General features: G+C 42.1%; 1 protein-coding gene across 10 annotated transcripts in view; it reads left to right on the top strand.

The window, feature by feature from the left end:
* The window catches only part of KALRN (kalirin RhoGEF kinase), a 695,559-nt gene that overhangs the window by 427,070 nt on the left and 254,097 nt on the right, over positions 1-14,392 (top strand). For all 10 annotated transcript variants that reach the window (XM_069555992.1, XM_069555980.1, XM_069556000.1 and 7 more), the window contains exons 20-21: positions 4,199-4,314; positions 4,808-4,930. In XM_069555992.1, coding sequence (XP_069412093.1) covers positions 4,199-4,314; positions 4,808-4,930 — 239 coding nt within the window. The remainder of the gene's footprint in view (positions 1-4,198; positions 4,315-4,807; positions 4,931-14,392) is intronic.

The following is a 14,392-nucleotide window of genomic DNA, read 5'->3' on the forward strand; positions in this document are numbered from 1 at the left end:
TTTTATCTTAGAGTTTCAGTTTAGTTCAATTCAGTCGTGTCCAACTCTTTGCAACCCCATGGACTGCAGCACACCAGGCCTCCCTGTCCATCACCAACTCCCAGAGTTCACCCAAACTCCTGTCCATTGATTCGGTCATGCCATCCAACTATCTCATCCTCTGTGATCACCTTTTCCTCCTGCCTTCAGTCTTTCCCAGCATCAGGATCTTTTCAAATGAGTCAGCTCTTCACATCAGGTGGCCAAAGTATTGGAGTTTCAGCTTCACCATCAATCCTTCCAATGAACACTCAGAACTGATCTCCTTTAGGATGGACTGGTTGGATCTCCTTGCAGTCCAAGGGACTCTCTTAGAGTTTAGAACAATGCTAAGAGAAATAACAAATAGTCTCTACATATCTACACTGTGCAGTATCGTAGCCACTGGTCACATGTGACTTTTGAGCAGTTGAAATGTGCCTGGTTACTCCCACTGACTATTAATTACTTTAAGTGTCATAGCCAAACATGGCTACCATATTGAATGGCACAAGACTGAGTTACCTTGCAGCCTGAGAACGAGACATGGACTGAGATTCATAAAACCGCATCCTAATCCTAGTTTTATTGCAGTGTACAATGTGCTGCATGCTCAGTCGTGTCTGACTCTTTGCAACCCCATGGACTGTAGCCTACCAGCTCCTCTGTCCCTAGGATTTTCCAGGCAAGAATCCTGAAGTGAGTTGTCATTTCCTCCTCCAGGGGATCTTTCCAACCCAGGAATCAAACCCAAGTCTCCTGAGTTACCTGCATTGGCAGATGGGGCGTTTTTTGTTTTGCTTTGTTTTGTTTACCATTGAGCCACCTAGTTTTCTTACTTACTGCTTAAGCTTTAGAAACTTCAGTTTTCTTATTGAAAAATGAAGAAGGATGTGTAAATTCTTGCTGCTCAAAATATGGGCCCCAGACCAGTAGCATTGACAACACTCAGGAGCTTATAAGAAACATTATCTCATGCCCCACTTAAACATACAGAATCAGAACTTCCATTTTGGCAAGAGCTCCTCCATCCCACCAGAACCAGGTGATTTTTGTGCACGTAAAATTTAGATAAGTACTGGTCTAGATAATCTTCAATATTTCTCTGAATTCTATAAAGTCTACAGTTGTGTGGATAAAAATCAATAACCTTTAAAGTTGTTCATTTGCTGACCAACATTAAGCTTAAATTATTATTGGTGGAATCACTTACTCTGGACCTGACAGAAATTAGCCTTTGAGTGGGTGAAGTAATTTAACAAATGTCATCTTGACACAGCAAAGCAATACAACCCTGGAGACCAGTGCTAGGGAGGGAAGTGATACAGGCTTGGCAAGCTGCTAAGGGGACAGTGGGAAGCTTGAACCTCTTTTAGGAAGGGCCTCTCTTCTGCTTAAGGAATTCGGGAGGTGGCAAGATCAGAGGACACCAGGAAGAATTAAAACTTAAGAATCAAAGTTCCCTACAGAGAAGAGGGAAGAGGGTTCCTTTTCCAGATGTGCTATCCTGTTTGCAGCTGAGGGGCCCTGTAGGTAGCTGGCATTATGTCACCTTTCCCTTCCTGCAGATTTTTCAGGATCTGTGTTCTGATGTCTAAATGTGACTTGAGTGAGGCCAGCTACCTGCTGAGAGCAAGCCCCCAGCTCCGCCCCAGTGTGCCAAGAGTGGCAGCCTCCCAGGGAGAGCAGGATGTGCCCCATCTTGGTGGGGGCCAGAGCAGGGTATGCCCTCAGGAAAGCTTACACGAGGGGCAAAAATGGAACCTGAAACTCATTAGGACATTCACCTAAGCTGGGCTGATTCTCTCAGCCACCACGGAGGGACCTCAGTGAACAAAGCTCTAACTTGGAGACAAAAAGACTAAAGGTAACACGGGTTCTCACTGTCTTTGCCCAGTTGTAGCTTTCACCTGAGCAGAGACCTATAACCTCTTCTGTATCCATTTCCTTTCTACCTGCTACCTGGGCCCAAAGCCAGTGCCTCATATTTTAAGTTTTTCTTATAGGAGCAATTATTACTATATAACAACCCCTGAAATTCAGTGGCCCACAACTGTAAGCATTTATTGTTCATTGACTGCATTGCCTGGAGACCAGCTGCCTTGGCTGGGCTCAACAATGCACTTCTGCTTGAGACTGCAGATCTGGCTGGCTTGGCCCCTTCACTACAGGATGGGTTCTTGTCTGCTCCATGTGGATTAATTCTGGGACCTTGTTGAAGGGGCAGTGGTCACCCAGGAGAACTTCTTAGGGAGGTTATAGCAGAGATCAAAGGGGCAAGGTCGATTGCACAAGCACACTCCAAGCCCCTACTTATGTCCTATCAACGACCCATTTGCCAAAACAAGTCACATGACCAAGTGTGAGGTCACAGGTGAGGAAGTACGCTTGGTCTCTTTGGGGGAGAAACTAAAAAGCTATATAATAAGAGCATAGATATAGAGAGAAATCAATAATAGGGACCCATATAAGTTCTCAGCCTAAGGGAGAAGAGACAGATTCTATCTATCCTTCAAGAGTTAAACTTCCATAGTGCATTAAAAGTTCACAAAAATCAACAAGCACTACAATTTGGGCTGTGCCCTCTGTGTAGAGCACCCTGTTACTGAGTCCAAGCTTGCTCTGCTTGTCCCATGAGCCAGTAGACCTAGAAGATGGCAGACTAATGTCTCAAAATAACAGTCTTATTGGGGTATTAATACTGGGTTCTTTTATAGAGCAGAGATGAGGGGAGGTGAAGAAACAAAGTATAAGGGCCATTAATCTTGCAAATATCTCCTATAATGGCAAGCCTCAGCCAGGGAATGTGTTGATTTCTTCCTTTCTGCCATCCACAAGTGGACAGGATTCTGAGCAAAGGCACTTTAGTTTAACACTCAGGCAAAGGGGCAGGATTCTCTGAGACAGACCATTATGGGTGATTATGGACTATTATTATAATCCATTGTGGATTATAGTAACAAAACAAACAAAAAGCAAGTCAAAGAAACAGTTCCAACATGCAGTCAGAATTGGCTTTTTCCTGCAACATAACTTGTGCTTTATAGTCCCAATAACCTGGGAGCCCAAGGTGGCTAAGAAGTCATAAAGTTCTACCCTTTTCCATAAGAATGACCTTGGGCCAGTTGCCTACCCTCTCTAAACCTCAGTTTCTTCATCTGTAAAGTGGAGATAATGGTCCATGCATAATGAGGGTACTCTGAAAATACGTGTCTGCCATATAGAGAGCACTGAATAAGTGTCAACTTTTCATAGCATCATTCTTGTATATCTTTGTAGTATCTAATGTAGTTAGTGGGAAGTCAGAGGCAAACAGTACAAAATAGATTTGATGCTTCAAGCTTAGAACATACTATTAAACACTTTGGAAGTCTATCCACGTAACCAGCTGCTTCTGGAACAACAGGAGAAGTAGGCAGAGGGAGGGAGCTGACATGGACAAATGCCTCCCACAGCCTCTGCTCTGCTCATGGCCTCATGCACATCCTCACGCCTACCATCATTAGAGATGATTGAGAATGGCTTTAGCTTTTCTTACGATCAGTCCCAACCACCAGGGGAGTTTGGGCTTAGAGACACGATTCCATGATGACATGATTTCAACACAACTTCCCTATGCCTGTGATTTAGAGGTTTTTAAACTGAGGCTATGCTGTTAAAGTACTAAGAGAACAGCCCTCTGTATAGGCAGAGTACGTGGCAAGTGATGTGGTTGTCCATGAAGTTACCCCAGTCCTCGTGCCTGTTCACCTCTGGCCCTCCCCTAGAACCTCCAAGAGTGGCTGGGATTCCTCCCAAGTCCATTCACTCTCTACAGGCTCTAAGGGTCTTATTGAATTAGTTATTATTTTCAGTACCAATACTTCCCAAGGTCTCCTATCATCAAGAATAGCTTTGGTGTGAAGAAAATCAGGGTCACTTTTAAGTCACGCTGGGGACATCCTCTCCCCCACTTTATTGATGCAACTTCACAGTAGGCCCTCCCCCAGTCTCCCTGATCTTGCTCTCCTCTGGGAAATTCTCTCTGAACCAAACTTTGGCCCCTGCTTCTGGTGTTGAATTAGTCCTATGGGGAGAGTCGCAGGGCACAATTATCTGGCATCTAGGATGTGGGTCCCGAGTGGCTGGTCAGATTTGATCAGAGCCTTCCTGAGACCAGCACCTGCTCTCTGCCCTGCAGCCATCCTGAGTGAGCTCTTACAGAGGGAGAACCGTGTCCTGCACTTCTGGACATTGAAGAAGCGGCGGTTAGACCAGTGTCAGCAATACGTGGTGTTTGAGCGAAGCGCCAAGCAGGTATGTTCAGAGCTTTCCCTGGAGTTGTCTCGGAAAAGGACCATACAGAGGCCTAGATGACCAAGACTTGGACAGTTCCAAAGAGGGTCATCACACCAGACAGAAGAGAGATGGGAGATGGGGGTGAGAAGAAGAATGCTTGCCCTGACAGCAATTCAACCTTCACCAAGCACTCTACTCAGAGCTTGGTGACAGGAGTTGGGAGGAGATGCTGGGGGCAGATTGCCCTAACTCATGGATAATAGTGGACCTGGTCTAGAAGAGTCCCCAATTTAATGGACAAGACACTGTCTTTGCTGGTGGGTTTTTCCAAGTATAACAGAGAAGGCCACTTTCATAAATCAACTTCCAAGCTACATTCTGATTAAATCATGCCAGGGTTCCCTGGGTCCATCATATTGTTCCAAACCACAATGTTCACATCAGAGCATGGCATGTTTTCCTACTAACAGCTGGCTTTTGGGAGAACTTAGTGGGTTGTTTCCTCCCACAGGCACTAGACTGGATCCAAGAAACAGGTGAATATTACCTCTCAACACATACCTCCACCGGGGAGACCACAGAGGAGACTCAGGAACTGCTGAAAGAATATGGGGAGTTCAGGGTGCCTGCCAAGGTAGGAAGCATCCTGGAGCCCTCCCCTTCCACCCAGCACACCCCATTCTGGCCATTTACACACTGTGAATGGGAGAATAGCCTCTGTACAGAAAAGCTTGACTATAGCACCAAGGGGGGACACGTAGGTAGAATCATCTCCTTTGAAATCTGAACATTCAAAGAGATGCAGCTGCTGGGTAGAGCTCTGTACACAGGGTCTCAACTCCTATATGCTGTGCTTCTGAATGGACCTCATCTTTGTGCTCCAGGTTCTGGAATCTGCTGTGTTCTTTTAGACCAAATACAACAAAGGAGTGTATTCATGTGGAATGCACATTGTGTGTATGAAATCAGCCACATACTCTTGAAACCTGAAAGGCCTTGGAAGTCCACCTTTTGAGAAGGGCCAGTGGCTATGGGTGGCTTCACAAAGCAGATTCCAGAACTAACTATTTCCATCTGGCCTTGCCCAGGAAAGGCTGGGGTCCCTGGGGAGCAAAACACACACTGGTGTATATACCCACATCCCATTCACACTGAGATGGAGAATGCTACAGTAGAAGGAAATCTTGTTTTCATGTTTTCCTAGCCAGGATTTGATCTGAGGACCTTGGGTTGGAAGGAAATCTATCTCAGTTCCCTCTTTGTAGCTTCCTTGTCCCTCACCCTGGGCTCCCTGCCATGGAGGACCACCTTTGGCATCACTTTCAGACACGGCAGATGCTCTTCCAGGATGAGAGCTGCTTTTGTGGGAGTCAAGGGAGGAACATATTGATGCCTACCTACCTTACCCAGAGATCCCTCTGACACTATGGCAAACTTCCCTCTAATTTGCTGTAATAAAATTAGACTCTTAGCCTCATTCCTGAGATATTTCAGAAGTAGTTTTATACTTTGTGAATCCTACACCCTGAACTCTTGATAGTGGGGAGTTTTCCTCTGCACACTTGTGAGCTTTTGGGCCTTGTCACTCCATATGAAAAGCTGTCAATCAGATAAGAGATTCATTTCAACACCAGCTAGAACAAACAGCACTAGGGATGTGGCAGATGCCCAGAACCCTTTTCAAATCCAAATGAAAATGGTTTTGAATTACCCGCTTTGCATCCATCTGCCCCTCTCCAGACAGTGTCAACAATGAGTCATTAGTAGTCTGAATAGTACCAGATCCATGGTGATCCTGTTCACATAGGATGGATCACAGCGGATACCCAGAACTTCCTACGATCAGGATCTGCCCGTCACAAAAGTAGAAACATGGAGAATCATTTAGTCAATTTATTTTATTCTTCCTTTACAATCTTCCTATCTTTCTCCTTTCTACTCACATTGTTGTCACCCTAATTGGGTTCTTTGCTTTCAGCCTTTCCTTCCTTCCAGTCCATCCTGTCCTTCATTGGTGTTCCTCTCTAAAACACTACTTTGGTCATATTACCAACCAGCTGGAGAGCTTTTATGACTCTCCAGTGCCTTCAGGCTAACACTCAACAACATCTACATCTGTGTCACCTTAGCACCCCAGCTGTATCTTCAGTTGCCCATTTATGCAGATTTTACACTCCAGCTGAATGGATATATTTTCCTACCCTCCAAAAAATACATAATTTATTTTCGTGCCTCTGTATCTTTTCTATACTAATTTTCTCCTTAGATTAGCCTTCCCTTCCCTCTAGTTTGTACTTTTTAAAAAGATGCCGCCATTCCACTTCAGTGCCTCCTCCTCCGTGATCCTGCCTACCTGCCAGGATACAATCTGGCCCATCCTTGGACTGCAACCATTGTCTGTACAGCCCTTAAGACACCTGTCACGGACCATCCTGTTCTCCCAGTAATGTGTATGCAGTGTCGTCTCCTGTATGAGCCTGCAAGACCTGAAAGGACAAGAACAATGCTTTATTCACTTACCTAACTATATCTTATGGCGGCTGCAACAGCGCATGAGTGAGGAAGCTGCGACGGCACGGGAGTGCGGCACCAGATGGTCAACACTGAAATCAGGTTGATTATATTCTTTGCAGCCAAAGAAGGAGAAGCACTATACAGTCAGCAAAAACAAGACCTGGAGCTGACTGTAGCTCAGATCATGAACTCCTTATTGCCAAATTCAGACTGAAATTGAAGAAAGTGGAGAAAACTACTAGATCATTCAGGTATGACAAATCAAATCCCTTATGACTATACAGTAGAAGTGAGACACAGATTTAAGGGACTAGATCTGATAGACAGAGTGCCTGATGAACTATGGATGGAGGTTCATGACATTGTACAGGAAACAGGAATCAAGACGATCCCCAAGAAAAAGAAATGCAAAAGAGCAAAATGGCCTTCTGAGGAGGCCTTACAAATAGCTGTGAAAAGAAGAGAAGCAAAAAGCAAAGGAGAAAAGGAAAGATATAAGCATCTGAATGCAGAGTTCCAAAGAATAGCAAGGAGAGATAAGAAAGCCTTCCTCAGCAATCAGTGCAAAGAAATAGAGGAAAACAATAGAATGGGAAAGACTAGAGATCTCTTCAAGAAAATTAGAGATACCAAGGGAATATTTCACACAAAGATGGGCTCAATAAAGGACAGAAATGGTAGGGACTTAACAGAAGCAGAAGATATTAAGAAGAAATGGCAAGAATACACAGAAGAACTGTACAAAAAAGATCTTCACAACCAAGATAATCACGATGGTGTAATCACTTACCTAGAGCTAGACATACTGGAATGTGAAGTCAAGTGGGCCTTAGGAAGCATCACTATGAACAAAGCTAGTGGAGGTGATGGAATTCTAGTTGAGCTATTTCAAATCCTGAAAGATGATGCTGTGAAAGTGCTACACTCAGTATGCCAGCAAATTTGGAAAACTCAGCAGTGGTCACAGGACTGGAAAAGGTCAGTTTTCATTCCAATCCCAAAGAAAGGCAATGCCAAAGAATGCTCAAACTACCGCACAATTGCACTCATCTCACATGCTTGTAAAGTAATGCTCAAAATTCTCCGAGCCAGGCTTCAGCAATAAGTGAACCATGAACTTCCTGATGATCAAGCTGGTTTTAGAAAAGGCAGAGGAACCAGAAATCAAATTGTGAACATCCACTGGATCATGGAAAAAGCAAGGGAGTTCCAGAAAAACGTCTATTTCTGCTTTATTGACTATGCCAAAGCCTTTGACTGTGTGGATCACCATAAACTGTGGAAAATTCTGAAAGAGATGGGAATACCAGACCTCCTAACCTGCCTCTTGAGAAACCTGTATGCAGGTCAGGAAGCAACAGTTAGAACTGGACATGGAACAACAGACTGGTTCCAAATAGGAAAAGGAATATGTCAAGGCTGTATATTGTCACCCTGCTTATTAAACTTCTATGCAGAGTACATCATGAGAAACACTGGGCTGGATGAAGCACAAGCTGGAATCAAGATTGCCGGGAGAAATATCAGTAACCTCAGATATGCAGATGACATCACCCTTATGGCAGAAAGTGAAGAGGAACTAAAGAGCTTCTTGATAAAAGTGAAAGAGGAGAGTGAAAAACTTGGCTTGAAGCTCAACATTCAGAAAATGAAGATCATGGCATCCAGTCCCATCACTTCATGGCAGATAGATGGGGAAACAGTGGAAACAGTGACTGACTTTATTTTTCTGGGCTCCAAAATCACTGCAGATGGTGATTGCAGCCATGAAATTAAAAGATGCTTACTCCTTGGGAGGAAAGTTATGACCAACTAAATAGCATATTCAAAAGCAGAGACATTATTTTGCCAACAAAGGTCCATCTAGTCAAGGCTGTGGTTTTTCCAGTGGTCATGTATGGATGTGAGAGTTGGACTATAAAGAAAGCTGAGTGCCGAAGAATTGATGCTTTTAAACCATGGTGTTGGAAAAGACTCTTGAGAGTGCCTAGGACTGCAAGGAGATCAGTCCTGGGTGTTCATTGGAAGGTCTGATGTTGAAGCTGAAACTCCAATATTTTGGCCACCTGATGCGAAGAGCTGACTCATTGGAAAAGACCCTGATGCTGGGGAAAGTTGAGGGCAGGAGCAGAAGTGGATGACAGAGGATGAGATGGTTGGATGGCATCACCGACTCGATGGACATCAGTTTGGGTAGACTCCGGGAGTTGGTGATGGACAGGGAGGCCTGGCATGCTGGGGTTCATGTGGTCGCAAAGAGTCGGACATGACTGAGCGACTGAACTGAACTATATCTTTCACATTGAAGAGAGGCTACAAATATTTGAGAATATAAGAGAAAAAAAAATCTGGGTAGATTTCAACGACCCTTCCTCCTCAAATTTCTATTTAATATGATTTTTTTACTTTGGCTCTCTCTCTGTTCTTACTCTTAACTATTTCTGTTAATGGGATTTCATCCTCCCATCTATCATTTCCAACTGTCAGGACTATTCGTTATGAGAATATCTCAAGTTAACAAATCTACCTGGGGATCTTCTGATGAAAGGCAATAGCCTCCAGCCCTACCCTAGTCCTACTTACCAGAAACAAACCTCTTTTAACCAGTCATCTTTTGTTTTAATGTTTATAACCAATAAAGTGAATTTGAAATAGAAACCAAATTGACCTTAAACCACAAGACAGAAAATATGATGGACCACAGGATTGAACTGAGCAATAGAATATACTGAGTCTGTCAAACTAGATACTCTATTCCAAAGAAAGAGATCAAGTAGAAGAAACACTGCATATCAAAAGGTACTTTCTATATAGCAATACAAAAATGTGAGAATAAAAATAAGACAAAGAGAATTTGTGTGAGGATAAGAGGAAAACAAATTTTTCTTGTTGTGCTCCATTGTAGTCAAGCCAGTTGGAAGAATCCAAGTGATATATTCCAGCTGTGGATTTTAAAATTTATAAAGGGCTAAGGCATATAGTGCTAATTAAAGCTTAATCATCTTAACATCTGGAAGAACTCAGTTTTTCTAATAGCAAAACTCTTTAGATTCTTCTGTTTTCCATTTTTTACAATTTAGTGGTTTTTCATACATTGACAGGATTGTGCAACGATTGCCACCATCTAGCTCCAGAATATTTCATCACTCCCAGAATAAACCCCATACCCATCAATAGTTACTCGTATCTTTTCCTCCTCTAAACCCCTGACAACCTCTAATCTGCTTTCTATCTCTATGAATCTACCTGTTCCAGACACTTTGTGATGCAACTTGGAATCATGAAAGCATATAATATGTGGTCTTTAGTATCTGGCTTCTTTTACTTAACATATTTTCAAGATTCATCCATATTGCAGCGGGTCTTCATTGGAACTCCATTTTTGTGAGTGGATAATACTCCATTGTATGGCTATATGCCACATTTGTTTATCCATTCATCAGTTGATAGACATTTGAATTGTTTCCAGTTTTTGACTACTGTGAATGATGTTGCTGTGAACATTGTGTACAGGTGTTGGTGTGAACATTTGTTTTCAATTCTCTTAGATATATACCTGAAAGTAGAATGTCTGGGTCACATGATGACTCTATATTTAACTTTTTGAAGAAATGCCAAACTGTTTCCAAAAGTGTGAACACCATTTGCCATTCTCACCAGCAGTGTATATGAGTTCTGACTTCTCCATATCCTCTCCAACACTGGTTATCATCTGTCTTCTTTATATAGCCATGCTAGAGGGTATGAAGTGGCATTTCATTGTGGTTTTTATTTACATTTCTCAATGAGTAATGATGTTGAGAAAGTACTTTTTTAATTAATTTATTTTTTATTGAAGGATAAAATTGCTTTACAGAATTTTGCTGTTTTCTGTCAAGCCTCAACATGAATCAAGCCATAGGTATACATATATCCCCTCCTTTTTGAAACTCCCTCCCATCTCCCTCCCCAACCCACCCCTCTAGGTTGATACAGAGCCCCTGTTTGAGTTTCCTGAGACATACAGCAAATTCCCGTTGGATGTCTATTTTTCATATGGTAATGTAAGTTTCCATGTTACTCTTTCCATACATCTCACCCTCTCCTCCCCTCTCCACATGTCCTTAAGTCTAGTCTCTATGTCTGTTTCTCCATTGTTGCCCTGTAAATAAATTCTTCCATACCATTTTTCTAGATTCCATATATATGTGTTAGAATATGGTATTTATCTTTCTCTTTCTGACTCACTTCACGCTGTATAATAGGTTCTAGGTTCATCAACCTCATCAGAACTGACTCAAATGCTTTTTATGGCTGAGTAATATTCCATTGTGTGTGTGTGTGTGTATATATATATAAATATATACACACACACACACACCACAACTTCTTTATCCATTTATCTGTCGATGGACATCTAGGTTGCTTCCATGTCCTAGCTATTGTAGATAGTGCTGCAGTGAACAGTGGGACACATGTGTCTCTTTCAATTTTGGTTTCCTCAGGGTATATGCCTAGGAGTGGAATTGCTGGGTCACATGGTGGTTTTATTCCTAGTTTTTTAAGGAATCTCCTTACCGTCTTCCATAGTGGCTGTATCAATTTACATTCCTAACAACAGTGAAAGAGTGTTCCCTTTTCTCCACACCCTCTCCAGCATTTATTGTTTGTAAGCTTTTTGATGAGGGCAATTCTGACAGGTGTGAGGTGATATCTCATTGTAGTTTTGATTTGCATTTCTCTAATAATGAGCGATGTTGAGCATCTTTTCATGTGTTTGTTAGCTATCTGTATGTCTTCTTTGGAGAAATGTCTGTTTAGGTCTTTTCCCCACTTTTTGATTGGGTTGTTTGTTTTTCTGGTATTGAGTTGTTTGAGCTGCTTATGTATTTTGGAAATTAATCCTTTGTCAGTTGTTTCATTTGCTATTATTTTCTCCCCTTCTGAGAGTTGTCTTTTCACCTTGCTTCTAGTTTCCTTTGCTGTGCAAAAGTTTTAAAGTTTAATCAGGTTCCACTTATTTACTTTAGTTTTCATTTCCATTAATCTAGGAGGTGGGTCATAGAGGATCTTGCTTTAATTTATGTCATCAAGTGTTCTACCTATGTTTTCCTCTAAGAGTTTTATAGTTTCTGGCCTTACATTTAGGTCTTTGATCCATTTTGAGTTTATCTTTGTGTATGGTGTTTAGCAAGTGTTCTAATTTCATTCTTTTACATGTAGCGGTCCAGTTTTCCCAGCACCATTTAGTGAAGAGGCTGTCTTTGCCCCACGGTATATTCTTGCCTCCTTTGTCAAAAATAAGGTACCCATAGGTGCATAGGTTTATCTCTGGGCTTTCTATCTTGTTCCATTGGTCTATATTTCTGTTTTTGTGCCAGTACCATACTGTCTTGATGACTGTAGCTTTGTAGCATAACATGAAGTCAGGAAGGTTGATTCCTCCAGTTCCATTCTTCTTTCTCAAGACTGCTTTGGCTATTCTGGGTCTTTTGTGTTTCCATATGAATTGTGAAATTTTTTGTTCTAGTTCTGTGACAAATCCCATTGGTAATTTGATAGGGATCGCATTGAATCTGTAGATTGCATTTGGTAGTATAGTCATTTTCACAATATTGATTCTTTTATCCAGGAACATGGAATATCCCTCCATCTGTTTATGTCATCTTTGATTTCTTTCATTAGTGTCTTATAATCTTCTGTGTACAGTTCTTTCATCTCCTTAGGTAAGTTTATTCCTAGATATTTAATTCTTTTTGTTGCAATGGTGAATGGAATTGATTCCTTAATTGCTGAGAAAGTAGTTTTTTAAACTGATAATTTCATCTGTGAAAGTGAAAGAAGCTATGAGATAAACTTGGCTAAATTCTTCTTAACAAAGAGAATTAAGTGATAATGAAAGCAACTGGAGCTTTAGTTGAACTAAATTATGTCTTGGAATTCAGATAGCCAGGAAAGGGAACACTGAACCTGTCAGGCACTTTCTATGAGAAAAGTAGAATCTAAGCAGCAGATAAAAGATGAGCATATTTCTGTTTCTGAAACTCTTAAGAGGAATGGGCCTTCCCTGGTGGCTCAGATGGCAAAGCGTCTGCCTACAACCTGGGAGACCCGGGTTTAATCCCTGGATTAGGAAGATCCCCTGGAGAAGGAGATGGCAACCCACTCCAGTACTCTTGCCTGGAAAATCCCATGGACTGAGGAACCTGGTAGGCTATAGTCCATGGGGTCACAAAGAGCTGGACACAACCGAGCGGCTTCATTTTTCTTTCTTAAGAGGAATGAATATAGCTCACATGTGACATACATTTTTGAAAAGTTTAGTTTTTCATGTTTAATGAAAATTTCTGTCTCCCATGAAATGAATATGAAGATATACCTCAAGAAACTGTTTTCCTGTACAGGGAACTCAATAATTCCATACCTATAAAAAATGTAACAATAAGTACAGGGCAGATTAGCAATGAAAGGCCAGTTGGAAATTTATAATAAGTTTGTAAGAATATATCAAGAAGGCTAAATTTTAAAGACTTGTCAAATGTGCTAAAGACACCAAAGGGGTTTTTTACAAACTATATTCAGAGTAAGGCACTGTGATTAGGGAAGATGGTATAATATTAACTGATCAAAGGAAGGGAGAGAAAGAAAGAAAAAAGAAAAATAGAGCCATTGAACTTTTTTTTTTTTTCTAACTTCTGTCTTTTCCTGTGGTAACAATTAGAATTCAAAATGAAAGAGCAAAACATATAGTAGGGGGCATAAGAAGCCCAAGATAAGTGAGATGTCAGTCCCAAATTTCCAATCCCAAGTGAATTATATTCCCCAAAGTCTCCCTTTGTCCACAGGATCATGTCTTTACTTCTGAACCTAACATGCCATCACCTCTGCAATCTGACCCCCACTTTGTCAGTCTATATAAGTTACTCTTCTCGGTGGTAAGATTTGAGTTTCAAACTGGCTTAGGTTACAAAGAGGAAAAGATTATTGTATGGCAGGATATGGAAATAAAGACAGAAGCTATGTAGCTGGACTTCCCAGGAGCCCAGGAAAAGCTCAGTGACTCAACCCGATGGGAAGAACAAGACATGTAGCATAGTCTCACCTCTGGAGGTGAAAATTGGGATGTCACCTGAGACCAAGGACAGTTCCAGTAGCCATGTTACCTGGTCAGCTCATCACAGGCTAACATCACCACCACTGTGATTCAGCTTCCCTTCTCTCCTTGTCTCTGCTTTCACTTCTGCTCTGCAACAAGCTACCCAGAACGCTGTCTCTATGGTCCACATTCCCAGAAAACCCACCCAGCATGTTGCCCCTGTCCCTGTTCAGTAAGAGCTCCTAGACCAGAACACCTTGGAAGTCACTGGCTGCATATTGATGGGCTGCCCTCATGAGACAGGTTTTTCCTCTGATCTCATCATCAGTGGCCAGACATGTGGCAGGTCGCACGGTGCCACCATAGTCACCTACTAGAAATCAGTTCAGACTGCTCTCAGGATGGGCCATGGGCATGGTTGGGTCCGTTTCATGAGTCAAATCTGTTCATCAGTTTTCATTCCATTCCCAAAGAACAGAATGCCAAAGAATGTTCAAACTACCACAC

Source organism: Ovis canadensis, chromosome 1 (assembly GCF_042477335.2).
Source record: "Ovis canadensis isolate MfBH-ARS-UI-01 breed Bighorn chromosome 1, ARS-UI_OviCan_v2, whole genome shotgun sequence".
NCBI lineage: Eukaryota > Metazoa > Chordata > Mammalia > Artiodactyla > Bovidae > Ovis > Ovis canadensis.